Source organism: Sinocyclocheilus rhinocerous, unplaced genomic scaffold, assembly GCF_001515625.1.
Source record: "Sinocyclocheilus rhinocerous isolate Xijiao unplaced genomic scaffold, SAMN03320098_v1.1 scaffold61, whole genome shotgun sequence".
Taxonomy (NCBI): Eukaryota; Metazoa; Chordata; class Actinopteri; order Cypriniformes; family Cyprinidae; genus Sinocyclocheilus; species Sinocyclocheilus rhinocerous.
Window position 1 is genome coordinate 2,836,640 of NW_015640445.1, and position 16,452 is coordinate 2,853,091.

Below are 16,452 nucleotides of genomic sequence, written 5' to 3' on the forward strand. Positions count from 1 at the left end.
GTAACCCAGATTTCTGCTTTCGACTTTTCGACTTTCGACTTGATTTTTTTATGGCATCAACATTATGCCACAAACGCTGTCAACTTGAACCCTGAACCCAGAATATTCCTTTAACCGATAATGTTGTTTCAGGGACATTAGTATATTAATATGACGTATTACCACGTATAACAAAGTAAATCGGAAGTTTGATCTGCTGGAAGTAATTGAGTAATCACTTACGCTTTTCACACTTTCACATCATCTACAGCCAAGAAGCGAAACACAGCGTGACAGCGTGCACAAAACACGGCAGCCACCGACACACGTAGTGTTTTATTTATTAGTATTAATTTTCTCAGAGGGCTCTGTGGCCATTTAAACCGTGCCCAACGTATTTTTCCTCTCAACTTGACTGAATCAGGAGTCCTAAAGAGGGCATATGAAATATTGATGTGGAATTGTCTGCCGTGCGATTCAGCTGTGTTTACCACACAGCAGAGCGGCCTTAGAGGCTTAGCCTACACAATAGCCGTAACAAAAGAACAACAGCTGATCCGTGTGAGGCGAGGAGGTGACAAAACAGTTAAAGCATGCTGCTGGCTATGGGCAAGCAGTCAGCAGATGTAGACAAAAGGGTTTGTGACAAGAATAACTCTCCCTCTCCCTCTCTCGCTCTCTTTTCCTCTGTCTCTCTCTCTCTTTCCAAGGCAAGCAGTCAAGAGGATCCAAAATACCAATACCCTTTTCTCCTTGACATTGTCTTCTTCCCTAGTCAGCATTTTACTGCCCTTTTATGGTAAAAAAAAATGAGTTGGAGAAATTCCTCACAGGAATATTCTTAGCAATGCAGCACTCCTGGGCTTTACCCTTCGTTAGCGTCAGTGGCTACGCAAAGGAATCAGATTTGATGTGAACATATCTCTCACAAATAGGATAAAGACAAATCTATTAGCTATAAAATCTTCACATTAGCACACACCTGCTTCATACAATGGTGTATCAGATATTTTAAAGGGGATCAATGGAATCCCTGCCTTTCAATTAAAAGAGCCAATCAAGTTTAGGACTTGCATGTGCATTAAATAAAAAAGTAGCTTAAAGAAACTGAGAGATGAATAAACTAATCAGTTAATCACTTTTTGAACAAGTTCACTAAAGTGAATCATCCAAATGAACCAACTTGGTAAAATGAATCATACTGCCAAGAAACAGTTCCATGAACTGCGTAATGACTTACGCAGAAGAATTAATCGAATTAAAGAATTTAACCGGTTCACTAAAACTGAATCATCCAATTGAACCAAATCACTGAAATGATTCAGACTTCATCATGCTATACAAGAGAGACATTTTGTCAAGCTACACCACAACTTGTTGAAAACTTTAGCTTGTTTCTGGAAAATCTATGCCATTATGCCACACTATTCTTAGGTAATTACTTTTCTAGGAATTGCATGTACATCAAATAATATGTAGCATAGAAATAGAATTAAGCTCTTTTATTGTTGAATCTAAATATTTTATTGAAACACAGTCTTGACAAATAGATTTGAAAAATTCAGTCATATAGCTAGCCGAAGGCATTACCAAGATGGCCGCCAACCAGACAGACTGACTTGCCTTTAAGGGACTATGGTAGCATCCAAAAGAGATAGACTCCCTTCTGAGACCAAACAAATTTGAGAAAGGCACCTTTATCACTTTTTTCTTTCTTCCTGTGTGCAATTATTCTGTTGTTTTTCCAGAAAGCTGCTGGCCATTGTCTGAGGGGGTGGAAGACTTATAAAAGCGTGAAAAAAATAGGGGAGAGGGTATGTTGTGAGTTGGGGTGTTGGGGAGGTTGGATATCTATAACCTTTGTAACTCCCCCCCCCCACTTCTCTTCTCTTTTTCTTTCTCACCCCCTCCATTCCATGTGACATTCATTCATCAGCCAAGTGCGTTTGGCAAGCCCTTCGCCTATGAGCGCCGTCCCAGTGACCACTAACCTTGGTATGTCCTGACACTCGTGATGAGTATCTGCAGGACACAGAAGGCAAGCAGGCTGCTATGTCAGGCCTTTATTGTGTACTGCCGAGGCTGGGGACAGTCAGCATAATCAAACAAATGACCCCTGAAGGCTGTGCCCCTCGGGGAGGGAGAAGTAGAAGGAGACAGAGCTCTGGCCAAAAGCACTTGGGCAGGATTTTTTTTTTTATCTCCTCTTCTCTTCCCCCTCCCTTCCTATGATCTTGCCCCAGGAGAAAGAGAGGAGGAAGGGAGAAATTACTGTACAGCACTGTACAAAAATGTCACCCGTTTGAGACGGACAGAGTTCAGGCACAGCAGTTGTAAGCTACTTGTCATTTAAAGCAGTCAAGCTGCCTGTGAGAAAACATAGCAAGTTACACTACAAGGTGAAAAGTAGCGAGCTATGTAAGAGGTTGATATATCTAAATAATGTAATTTATTTATTATATATATAATAAATGATATATGATTTATTATTGAATACAATCAAACTTTAATACACATAAATTTACACTAAACAAATAAAAACAACACCCTACATTATCTGAACTCAATCAAAAATGTAGTGCCAATCACACATGAATCCATAAAACATTTTTGAACCAGTTCATTAAAATGAATCATCAAATTGAACCATCACAATGCTATTTGAAAGAGACAGTTCTAAGAACAAAATTGAGTGATGATTCAAATGAATCAAATAAAGGGATAGTTCACCCAAAAATGACAAATCTGTCATTAATTACTGACCCACATGTTGTTCCAAACCTGTAAGACCTTCGTTCATATTCGGAAAACAAATTAAGATATTTTTGATGAAATCTTGTTTCTTGCTTGGCTTGTTTGCAAAGAGAGGAATGCACATGCATGCGTTGTGGTACTATCGTGAATGCGCGTCGAAGTCCGACACGGAAGAGAAGAAATTGTTGAATAAAGTCATTACTTTTGTTTTCATGCACACAAAAATTGTCCTTGTAGCTTCAAAAAAATTACGGCTGAACCACTGATGTCACATGGACTATTTTATTGATGCTACCTTTCTGGGCCTTGAACGTGTCAGTTGCGTTGCTGTCTATGGAGAGTGAGAAACCTCACAGATTTCATCAAAAATACCTTAATTTGTGTTCTGAGGATAAACGAACGTCTTACGGGTTTGGAACGACATGAGGGTGAGTAATTAATGACAGTATTTTCATTTTAGCGTGAACTATCCCTTTAATAATTTTAACTAGTTCATTAAAATCATTTGACAGAATTAACCAATTCACTAAAATTATTCAGACTTCCCAAAGCTATTTGAGAGAAACAGTTCAATGAAGAAAAGTAATGAATGAAATGAATTAACGAATCATTTTAACGAGTTCATTAAAGTGAATCATCCAAATGAACCAACTGAATCAGACTTCTCAATGCTACTTAAGAGAGGGCTACTCGTTGAAAACACTAGCTTGTTACTGGAAAAGCTACGATATTATGTTACACAATTCAGTTAGCAACGTCGCTACTTTTAGCTATTTACTCCCTAACACCAGAACACATCATAAAAGGGAGGCATGCAGGCTAGGGCACGTTACAGCATATAAACCCAATCCAGCCATCAACTACACTCCGGTGAATCATACCATCAAGTTTAACTGCCATTATAAGTTTAGTATTTATAGCCATGCTATAATTTAATACCGCATCACAAACAAAAGTCAAGCACTTATGATTGTGGCGGCAGAGTGAAACATCTTCCACACTGGTCAAGGCCTTTCAGACAAGGGTATGCCTTTGATGACAGTATATTTAACACACTTAATGGAAAAAAGGGAGCTGGGGATGGTGTGGATCGCATAGATGAGATTCTTTGTCCAGACAACTGCTCACCTGGCCTTTGAGGAGCAGTCAGAGTCTGATTGATAGTACTGATGCCAAACTAAGCACTGATCCCATTCCACGGGGGAGGGCTGCATTGATAAAACCAACTATAGGACTACAACTTTAACCTTGCAATGGAGGATGAATATTAGATGGTGTCATGAGCTTTGTTGCGAAAACATTGATTCAGGATGGTTGGAGGAAAAACTGCTCTGGATCTTTCCACACCCTCAAAAGCATCTTAAATAGATACTTCAACCAAAAATAAAGAGTGGAACACAAAATAAGATATTTTGAACTGTCCATAAAATGAAAGTCAATGGGGTCCATAACAACACTAGACCGCACTGACTTCCATTGTATGGTAAAAAAAAATAAACATCTTTTGAGTTCCAAAGAAGTTAAAGTCATACAGGTTTGGAACGACATGAAGGTGAATAAATGTCATAATTTTTGGGTGAGCTATCCATTTAAGCATTCCTAATGCATCCCTCAATTGCTAGCGCTTTTTCTGTGGCCTGTAGTAACACTTTTAATATGACAGCACTATGTTTTTGCAACCTTTGTGTCTGTTTCTGTGTGCTTGCGTGCATGCTTCCCCATCTGTGTTCGAGCGTGTGGGTGTTTGTGAGTGTGTGTGGCAGTAAGCACCATGTCTGGGAAGTGTCTTGTCTAGCTGTAGGGGAGGTGACTTAGTTCTTTGCCTGGCTAATCATCTCTATAGTGTTAGCAGAGAGGTACTGTCACTGGTGCTAAAGAGATCACAGAGCCAGTATACAGTACGCCCCCGGTCTTGGCCCTCTCTCATGAACAACAACCTCACGCCAGAAAGGATGTGTTCTGGTTGTAGAGAACAAACTCCTCAGTAGTGCCCTACACGCTACCTGATTGCGGGAAAACACTGCAGTTAGAGGTCCAGACCTTGTCCAAGAGCACAGAGTTTACAGATTCATTTTCTTTGAATTCCTCTACCTGTGATAGAGGCTACAACTTTGGTTTGACCAAACAATAAGTTTGCTACAGAATCTAGTTTCACTGGAACTTGATAAGAAGCAAAGAAGAATTTAGTATTTTATGGACCGCTGTCAGTGGCAGAATCATCTCCTTCCCCTTCTAGAAGTGGAAGCATATTGAGACAAAAAGACATTTTATGAGACATTGCTAACAATCTTGTGTCAAATAAAGGGAAGTCAACAAATTATGTTTCGTTCCCTCTAGGAAGTAGACTCTAAAAGAGGAACAGCTCAGGTAATGTTTAACCCAATAAGTTCCTCTTGGTTACAACCTCACAAATTCTGCCACGTTCAAAACATTGACTGTAAGGTGTTCGATGGAAAAAACAAACATCTTGTTGCTTTTTTCACTGTAACCATTCAAAAGCTATTAAATACTTTCACGTCCCCTGATGGTGCAGTTAGACAAAAAAAAAAGGAAAGACAATTGATATAAAAGATTTGAAAGTCTAAACACATGGGTATTTAAGTCAGCACCACCAGAATATGTTTCAGCAACTGAAACAAAGAGGAATTAGTGTAGTGACGATGTTTGGGGCCGTTCTCGTGTCCTCTCAGTACAGAATCTTATTTTCTTGTTACTTTTTACTCATCTCATTTTCTTTTTTTTCTTTCTTTTCTTTTCTTAATCAGAGACTTGGGATTGAAACCTAATAATGTTTATTAATGTCATTCTCTCCTTGTGTATCAGCAGATTCCGGAGCGATTCCTGGAAGTGGCACAGATCACGTTACGGGAGTTTTTCAATGCCATTGTGGCAGGCAAAGATGTTGATCCTTCCTGGAAGAAGGCCATATACAAGGTCATCTGCAAGCTGGACAGTGAGGTCCCAGAGATTTTCAAATCTCCCAATTGTCTGCAGGAGCTTCTGCATGAGTAGTGATTTGAATTGCTTTCCAAGTATCATCCCTTCTTTTCCAGAATCTTTACAAAGTAAGAGGTAGCATTCCTATTTTTAAGTCCCGGCTACTTTTGAATGACTTAGCTGTAAATTATTTTTTTTTTGGCTTCTTTTTAGGAAAGTCTATAAAATTCTTGATTGTTTTGACTGTATTCAATCCTTACCCCCTTTTTCCTTGCCTTTAAAACGGGCATTACTATGTTTACCACACAATGGTTAACAAATGGAACTGACACCCTGATTTTCTCTCTTTTATTGGTCATTTTTTTTGTTGAGGGCTTTGTTTTATCCCCGGATGTTTGCAATGTGTGATGGTTTTACTATTGCTGAATAAGACTTGCATTTGTAGCTTGTATAGATGTAATTATTATTTATGATTAATATAATTATTACCATTAATGTTATTAATGCTTGCTGCAAAAAAGGAAGAAAGGAAAAGAAAGACAAAAAATTGACATGTGGTATTCTTGTTTCTCATGGCAATGCTACAGAAAATAAATTATTCTTTGGACAAAAAAAATAATAATAATAAAGAGGGGTATACATTTTCTATGTGGGAAATTCATATATATAATATAATATATATATATTTGATGTTATTCTTAAAAGAAACAGTATTAACTGTTCTTTGGTTTAGCCATTCTTCTATGTTGGCTAGGGTCCAATGTTCTTGTGTTTTGTGTCCACATTGATAGCACTGGCTCTAGGGAGGGAGGCCGCTGTCACAACTGCTCACATAAACACACACACACAGACCACTCTCATACATACACAGTAATTCACAAACACAAACACGTGTCGTGCGGCATCAAGACAAGACAATTGTTGTTGTTGTTGATTTTCTCCACCTGCTAGCTGGGAACACCTCTATAATTGGACCGTAAATTTGGTAGATTATCTCAAGTTTGGTTTACACAGGCTGAAAATAATTATTTGAACATTTGCGAAAGTAAAACTGTTTTTTTTTCTTCTACGTACTGGATTGTACATAGTTTATTTGTTAGAAATGTACAGATTTGCTTAATATTCACAATCATCTGATTATGCTATGGCAGGGTACAGCTTATCAGTAGTGAAACTTCATATTAGCGAGAGACTTTGTTTGAGTTCAATTGTACATTTTTATGAATCATATGAAGTTCTTTGAATTGAATTTTAGAAGCTAAGCCTGCTAAGAGATCCACGCAAATGTAACCAATTACAACGATTAGCCTACCCTAGAGGAAAAAAGCACAGTTTCTTATCAAAACAGTGTCCACAAAAGAAAAGAGAGCCTTCAGACTCTTTGTGCATCCCTTCCTAGTTCATAAATAAGAGTCGGCAGTAGAGGGCAAGGGCTGGACATGTGATCTGCTCTGGAAGCCTGTGCCGTTTGCATTGGGCAAATCCAGCTGATGAATTGAAACGCAGGCCGGCAATTATTGTCAGCACAATGCCTTAAAAAACCTGCTGACTTCTAGATTAATGGGCACAAAAGAGCATGAGGTGCTGTCATTCTGTCGCCAGGGCTGGCATCATCCACAGCCCTCGGACAACGCACAAAATGCCAAGCTGTTCACTATGCATTGTAAAGAGAAGGAAAAACAAACCCAAAACAAAGTTAGGAGATGTTTGGCCCCGTTCTAATCTCAAGTATCTCGCAAGACTGTGCTGACATGCGTTCTCCTTTACATGCATTGTGATAAATAAACAATTCTTTCAAATCGTAAGGAATTCTGTTATCACTATTCATTCATTTAAAGGTGATGCTTTGCAACTAAAAGTGAAGGTTGTGTCAATTTGCGCATAAAGTGGTGCTTAGTCGAATTCAGCTGTTCATATTCAGCCATACAAACAGGCATTTTGTGATTTACACCCTTGATGAATCTGATAATTGCCTGTGCCTAATGTTAATTACACCAGCAAATTATTTCTCTTTTTTATATTTATATTTAACATAAAATGGAACAGAAATGATACAATTTGACTACTAAAAATCTAGAACAAAATAGCACAAATTGAAACGGAGAGGTATATTTTCCTTGTTTTGAAACAAAATGCCCTCAGTAATAGGTTCTGGGTAATGAACTACGTACATGCAAAGTCCAGGAAACGAATTTTTACAGCCCATTTGAAGAAGAACAAGTATGACGCTTAGTTCCACACGAATCTGATGTACTTTAAGCCATTTAACGTAGCACAGACGCAATACGAGTGCATAAGTGTGTGTGCGTGCTTACCTGTGCATGTGCGTGTTTGCAGGGAGTGTGTGATATACACGCATGGTAGTACGTTAGTTTTAGTTCCCATAAGGACTTCTGTTTATTTTCTTTATCTATTGTTTCTCTTTTTTAACTTTTATTTGTATTTATCACTGTGCTGCATCTTTAAGACAAACCAGAGGGAGGTCATGTTCAACATCTCAACTCTTTTTCTTTTCTTGCAATTGTACTTTTAGAAGTGTTATGATGTTTTAAATGTTTCGAGTGGCTCTCAGTCGACTATTTTCTCCCCTTCATCTCACCACCTCTTCAGGTTTGCCCTTCAAAGGTGTTCTCGATCGGTCTGCATTCATTTGATATTGAAATGAGATGGATCTGTTTGCGTGGTTACACAGGGTTATTTGTTGCTTTGTGTCGAAAATCCGAAATGTAGCCGTGTACATTTCGCACTCCATTAAGGACACTCTATAGAAGAAGAAAAAAACTCTCTGAAATAACCTTGATTCAAAGTTTTATCTCACTTGTGATAGACTATTGCGCATTTACATTTGACATAAGATTTTTTATTTGTTTTCATGCAATGGAAAAAAAAAACTGTCATGTAGTGATCTGTACAAATCAATTGCCAAACTCAGTTTGGGACTGTTTTTTATTACAAAGAAAGATGTTACAAAGAGAAAAGGAAGAAAGAAACTTTGTATATGACTATATTTCTGGGAAGGGGAACAATTATTTGTACTGAATGCAATGTGTTGTACAAGACTCTTGACTCTTTGTAGATTTGATGCTGTATTTATGAGGTGTGTGCTCCCTGAAGGGTTTTAAACATGATTTCACTGGCTTCGACGTGTATGTAAATACAAACCGAAAATGAGAAAACACTGCCTTTCTATGATTTAGCAATATGATGTAAATAGCATTATGCTTTTTTGTATGAAAATTTTTGATTCTAGTATGGTAATTCCAGCTGAAACTGTTACAATTTTCTTTGATACGTTTTGAAGGATACACATACATTGTTAACGGGATAGCATTGTGGATTTTGTTGTCAATTTGTCATGCAGAAGTTTCATAATTTATTGGTTTAATTTATCATAATTTATTTGGTGATGGTGTACAATTTTTGGTATTTCTGGGGATGTATTGTAATATTATTTGGTAGACAGAGACAATATAAACGCCCTCCTAAGCTCCTTAACTCTGTAGAGACATAAAGAGACACTTATGTCCAGGTAGCCATTGTAATTTCAGACACTGTAGTCATAAGAGACGCTTGAAAAAAAAAAACACAAAAGGAAAGAAAAAGAAAAAAAAATTATGTACAACAAAACTTTTCTTCTATCTTGTTTGGAAGGTGACAAAATTGTGTGTTTTGACGTTTTTATTTCTAATCACTTAATCAGACTTTTACCTTTGCTTTTTACCACCTACACAATACAGTAGTCAAAGTGCCTCGTGTGCCTTCCATCTCCTCGGAACTGAATGTATGTGCAGTATATATGCAAGCTTGTGCAAAATAAAAACTAAGTCCTAGATCAGGTGTTTCCTTTTGCCATTTGTCATCATTTAGATCAGCATGCTAATCAGAGAAAACCCAAGGAGATTTGGAGTTGCCTGTGATGCCTGAAGAACTGATAGGATGTAAATGTGGAGATATTCTTATACCCCTGTTTTGGGCTTAAAGTAATATTTTGGGTTCAAGTTAAATTCATTTAACAGAACTTTGTTGAATACCACAAAAATTCAGTTTTAAAAAAAGCAAAAATCTGGGTTACAATTAAAGTAAATAATGTTAAAATAGCATAGTACAGCCAATAATGCAATACTGTTTCAAAAGTACAGCCACAAGACTCTTGGGAAAACTCTTTTCTGTGTTGTTTATTAAATTTTTGCCATGCCAGCATAACACTTAAAACTCTATAAGGACTGCAAAAATCTGGAGAGCGACTTTACTGCTTAAATAAAACTTAATAAAGTTTTAACAGAAGTATCACTGTAAGGTATTACATTTATAAATTTACATTTCTGCTTCTAAATTCTCCAAAACAAAAAAGCCTTTCTTGCTGCAAAAACAAAGGACTTTTTTTTTTGATAATCAACATTATGCTAAGAAATGTTTATAGGTCTTTTTTCCTATTTAAATCTAATTCCCAATCAGGCCTGTTATTTCAGCAGTCTTTGATTCATGCTTAATAGACCTACTGGTGGTTCACTTCATCAAATATCACAGTAGACGTTTCTTGATGAAGTTGTCTTTGTCAAAACACCAGAATAGTGTCATTTCAGCCAGATTAATATGAACAATCTGAAATGGAGATAATAAATAAATAAATAAAGTGCTTCAAATACGCACATCAACATTCGATCTTAATTGCAAAGAAAGAGGGCGGAAAAAGGTGTGCGTGGGGAGAAAAGAGCAGCGCTCGCGCTATTGTGGCTCGTGCGGCGTTGTGGAGGGAAGCTGGGCGGCCGCTGCTGTAATTTATAGTCTGATACAAAGAGGCACTTTAGCGGGCCCGGACCGCTCCAGCAGCTCCACTGAACAGGAGGTGGGGTCAGTCTCCCCCCCACCGCCACCCTCCGCGCCATAATGACGAGCAGAGCCGCTCACCGCTCACCGCTCCCCTTCTGTTTGATTTCATCATCACGCCTTTGAAAAGCACATCTTAACAGCACAACAATAAAACAGCTGTGTTTGTGTTGGCCCATTCATTGTTGAAAATTTTACCACCATCCCCTCTTCTCTCCCCTCCCTAAAGAGATAACACGAGAATAATGTCGCTACCGTGATGCTCTATCAGAAAAGAGAAAGGAAAGATCGCTGTTATTAATTGGTTGTTATTAAGGCGGAGGGGGGATAAAGATTTTGTTCGATATTCTGGCAGGCCTGTCCGTGCGGTAGAACGAATTTTGATCGCTATGTTGTAAGTGTGTGTTACTTGTTCATGAAAAATGGGAAAGAATAAAACGCTTTTCTCTAGTTTAAACATCCTAAAACTCATGTAAGTGGCGCACCGGCTGACCTCTGTCAGATCGGGGTATTTTGTTTTGGTTATGTAGAACTAGCACTAACAGGCGTGTGTGACCTTCCCTTTATCAAGAAGACAATGACCTCATGATTCCTTCTGGCATTACATGCAACTTCAGATGCAGCTGTATCGGTTTGGATCCAGAGCTCATGGCTGAATCCAAACGACACGGACAGACGCGGTCAAAAGCGCCAGGCTCTCTTCTTCTGGGTTCTTTTTCATTCTTTTCGCGAACCTCTGGGGCTTCCCGCCTCAGCTCGGAGCTGACAGGCTCCTTGCAGTTGGGCTGAAGCAGCATCCTTGCATTACACGAACAGTCTGCTTCATAATCAAATACCATCTGTCGCTACATCTGAACCTGTTTTTAACATCTGTGCTTTCTGGTCTTAACAAAGCTTTAAAAACCAATTCACAACTTTCACAGCTCACCGAGCTGAATGTGTATATTTACTACCTTTAATACATCTTTCTGCTACTTTTATGAGGGCTCTGCTCTCTCCCAGCTGGGGGGCTGTTAGGAGGGCTGCTGGTGGGATGATACTGCCTTGCTCAAGTACCAACTGGCCTGCCACGTCTAGCCAAGTGCAGAGCACCGCCGCACACCGGGTCACGGAGAAAAAGGAGCGAGACGGAGGGAGGGAAAACAAGGCGAAATGTGCCCCGATGAGAGAATGAACACCTTTTGCCAAAACAAGTTTTGTCCATTTGCCCCTCCGATGAGGAGGCTTGGAGTTGATCACGCTTGAAGCCCTATTACTGGAAATGGCATTGCAGGCCGAATGGCAACCAAGGGGAGAATCAGGAGCGTGGAGCAGAAGTGTGTTCGGGGTAAATGGGTAAGCGAAAGGTCCCTCCGAGGACAGATCGGTCTGTCACCTCACACATGCCGAGGAATCTGCCGAGTGTCTTCAACAACTTCAAACCCATTCGCCGGCAGATGTTACCGGTGAGGGTTCCAGAAAACATGATGGTATGTTCAGTAAAGCCAAAAGTAGATGTTAGGCCGATGTTTTCTATTCGCTATGCCTCATATTTGCTTGAGCTCGAGCAATCTCTCTATTCATTTTGTTTTCTTATATCATAATGAACCATTATATGAGATTATATGAAACAAATGACATAAAAAAAGATGTGCTAAAATGCCAATGGTTGGCAATTTTGTTCTCTAAGTTCTTAAAAATAGACTCTTTCTATTCATGTTGGTTTCATGTGGTTGTGAACTTTCAGTGTAATGACTTTATAAAAATGTCATGTGGTGTAACCATCAAGTGAAAAATACTTATTTTTAAAATTTTCCTTGCACCTTGAACACGTCAGCATACACAGAATCATTATTTTCAAAGCTTTAAAATATTTTTTAAAGGTAAAAGTAAGTTTTTGGGAAGTTGCACCAAATGACATTTTATAACTTGAACTATCCTTTATTTATTTTTTTTGTCGTAAAAAGGTAAAAAAATATTTTAAAAGACTTATTTATGACCAGGACACACAGTCACGTGGTACTGAATGTACAAGCAGGGGTCCTATTTATGATATTATTTCCAGTTTAAAATAAACATTTATACATTTCTATATAAACTATATTCTCATAATGAATGAATGAATGAATGAATGAATTGCACACTGTAAGAAATGCTGGAGTGCAAGCGGAGTGATCCAAATGATAAACAGTTCCTGTGGTGATGCTGGTAGAATATAAATGACATTTAATTCAGAAATTAAAAACATGCTCATCATGAAAGAGGTGTATTCAAGTCACTTTATGCACTGTTGAATAAACTAATAGATATGGGGAAAAAATGAGCATAATATCATTGACCCATATAACAGAATCTGATTCAAATGTTTGTTTTGTAACATTTAATACTACTTAGTTTAATTACATAAAGGAAGAAAAAACACCTTTTTCTCCCTCTCTGCCCCTTTTAGAAAAGGCTAATGTTTCAGATGACTTAGTGACACCTGGTGGCAGATTCATTACCATGATCTCTGATAATAGAGTCAGTTCCCACTCCTTCAATGTTGGGGGAGGACAGGCCACAAGCCCGTCATTAATTAAGAGCCACATAAGATCATTAAAAAGTCAATAGGGCCTTTCAAGTCTGTGAGCGTTTTCAGCATGCCAACTCAAAGCCGGACCTTTTAAATCAGAGAGGCAGAATAGCCACAAGCATTTCACTTTCAACTGGCTTCTGTTTCACTTCCAAGTCCTCCTCCATTAGCATTTCCAGAGTTTTCTTATGCAAAGACCATCTCATATTTGATAATGTGCCTCAGTGCTATTCTCTAAGGGTGACTCTCTTTTCTTGATACGTATGATGTGTATGAGTGTGCATAGCCTTAGAGTCTGCCACGACTACTTGTCTGTGTTGTGTATTTGAGCAAAGACATTCTGATGTGAAGACTTCTGAACAAACTAGCTTTATTTAGCATTTTCTATCATGTGCTTTGAAACCAATGTGATTTACTTTGCGTTAAAAGTCAAAGTATGTTCAGATGTAATGATAAAGTGCTCTACACAGAGAAAAAGGCTTGCTCAAAAAGAAAATGCGTCAGCATCTGAGGCCTCTTCAGTATGAAAGCCTGTTTCCGTCTTAAAGTAAAAAATAAAAAGGTAATTGTGCACTAACATTAAAAATAAGCAATACATTATAAGATTTTTTAAAAAGTTGCAATTTCTGCTGCCGCAAGTGGACATGCCTTGATATTATAATTGTGGCTGATACTGAAATGCTGATATTTATTTTCATGTTATGGCCAACATTACTAATACTATTTATTCCACATAAATTTAAAAATAAAACACTAAAGACTAAAGTCAAAACTAAAGTGAATTTACACATTGCAACATTATAATGTACAGTATGACAAATGGATATTCGTTTTGAAATTTTCTAAGGATTACTAATAATTATTAAATTATTCGTGTTTTTGAAGATTAACTTCATTTAGTAATCTAGAAATGAGCATGTACAATTAAAAATCCAATACTGACCAATACCCATGAATAAAATCTCTAAAATCCAAGGATAATTAATTTAATGATATATCATGCATTTCTAGTTGCTCAATATCATGACAATGACAAAACAACTCTGATGTGGCAATTAATTTACACAAGACCTAAACATTAAACCTTTTAACACTACTACACTGTTCAAATATTGCTATGAGATGTTTGGATCTCATTAAAATGGCTTAAAAACACAACTTTTAGAAGTTGAGAGACAACTGTGTAGCATTTGAAGAGCCATCAACTCTCATTCCTCCTAATTGTCATGCCAGGCATTACGTTTCTCAGACAATGGATAAGAAAGACACAGGCGAGCTCTGAAGATGAGGAATGGCATGCTTGCAATGTGCCTAAGTGTGTGTTTTATTTTCAACTTTTACAACTTAGTTCTGGTCCTCCTAAGGAATAACCTTGCCCTGCTCGTGTCAAGGCAAGGCATGCCTTAGAAGGAGATATCCTCTTGACAGAGCAGGCCTCTCATTCCTAACACACTCCATGGTACTCTTTTAACGGTTGGGTTACAGCCCCCTTAATCTGAGCTTCTCATGAGTGATGCATTGATATGGTTGATATTTATACATGTTAGACAACCACAGGTTGAAACACGTAGCGGGCAGTGCTACCTTACAACATATTTCACATTATCGCACCAAAATTGAGGTTAGAAAACAGGAAAAACATTTTTCAGGGCTCCACACAAAAAAGAGACGAGGAAGTCACTGGCTCCTATACTTATAAAATATCACAGTAACGGTTTCTGATTAATTTCGTATCACATATAACATGAAAATGACTTGCGGTTCAGTGAGGAAGTCAGTTGTGAACTCAGGACTTTTGACTGATTAAATAGAAATGGTTCCTAAGAGTCATTTGTTCACAAATCAGACATCATGGCTCGTGCTGTGTTCGATGAAGTGTGAAATAAACACTGGTACATGTAATACATTGCTCTGTGAAATTTTGTGAGCCAAATCCAGTCATTTCAATAAGAATCAGGGCTATTGGAAATTTTGTGTAAGGTCAAGACACGAGGTTCAAGTTTTTCATGTGAATTTGCAGCATTGACCAACAGAATGCTGCTTGGTTTGAAAGTGACTTTTGTTTGAGCTGTGCTTTGTGGATCTTTTTCACTGGTGAAATGTTGCCGATATTTCACTAATGTGAGCCCACCAACATTATATGTGACCCTGGACTACAAAACCAGTCATTAGGGTCAATTTTTCGAAATTGAGATTTCTACATCATCTGAAAGCTGAATAAATAAGCTTTTCATGAATCCACACAAAGTAATCCTTTAAATTATTGTCCCAAATTTGAATTTTTGTCATCATATTTGCGACAATTTCATTTGCACTCTGGAGCCCTTTTTCTGCAATGTGAAGTATTGCCAAATAGCTCTAGTGGGTGGTCTCTCATGTAGCGAACATAGTGTGATTAGCTCCCCTAATGATATTTTCTAGGGGTGTTTCTGAAGATTAGCATATTGTGATATTATCATTGAAAAGAGTGGGAGGCCCAGGGGGTTGTAATGTTGTAACACACACTCATACCCCAGTCAACCCCAATAATTCTACATCAACTGGGAATTTACCTACTGAAGATTAAATGATCATAAAGTATTAATGTGGGGAAATTTCATTAGGGTCCACGATAGTCAGATTAAATCTACTTGGAGAGTAACTAGATATTCAATATCAATTCCGACAAGGTTGTTGTATAGTAAATCCATTTTGTTTCTTTTCCCTCCTGAAACCAAGGCTAATTCATTTAAATTTAAAGATGTCTATATAGACAAAACTCAGTTTATTATGAAACGGTGTAGTTTGTGGGATACAGGCTATGCTGAGATGTCTAGAGATTATCTATGAAACCGCTGGCATGATGGTACTATGAACCCACGCCTCTGACTTTGCCAATCTCCTTCTGCATTAGAAATGCCACAATCAAATCTATGTGAAATCTTCTTACGAGTAAGCTAAAAAGATAAATATCTTTTTAACCTTGCAGTTTATTACTTACCTTACAGAGGAGGGATTATTGCAAACCTGTCTTCTTCCCAGGAACTATTTCTGAGTATGATTATATTCTATTGTCAGCAGGATAGGGTGACCAAAGAGAGCTGGACTTGGCATAACAAGGTCTCCTGTCTTTGATTATACTGTGACCTACAACCCCCTTTGTAAGGTTCGGAACCTGTTTATCAAGAAGGCCAGACAAGTAAAGTCTTAAAGGGATAGTTCACCCAAAGATGAAAATTCTCATCATCTACTCACCCTCATGTTGTTCAAAAACAAACAAAAAAAAGTCCTGACCCATTTTTTTCTATGTAATAACAGTGAATGAGGGCTTTCAAGCTCTAAAATGGCAAAATAGCCCATAAAATGTAAGGAACAAACCTAAATTCAATATAAAACACAGACCAAATTTTCATTATTCACAGAAA

At 37.9% G+C, this 16,452-nt stretch overlaps 1 protein-coding gene across 1 annotated transcript in view; it reads left to right on the top strand.

Moving 5' to 3' along the window:
• Positions 1 to 6,476, top strand: part of LOC107752784 (prospero homeobox protein 1-like) — a 32,289-nt gene extending 25,813 nt beyond the window's left edge. Inside the window, exon 5 of the mRNA XM_016568851.1 lies at positions 5,557 to 6,476. Coding sequence (XP_016424337.1) covers positions 5,557 to 5,745 — 189 coding nt within the window. The 3' untranslated portion in view covers positions 5,746 to 6,476. The remainder of the gene's footprint in view (positions 1 to 5,556) is intronic.
• Positions 6,477 to 16,452: the final 9,976 nt, after the last annotated feature.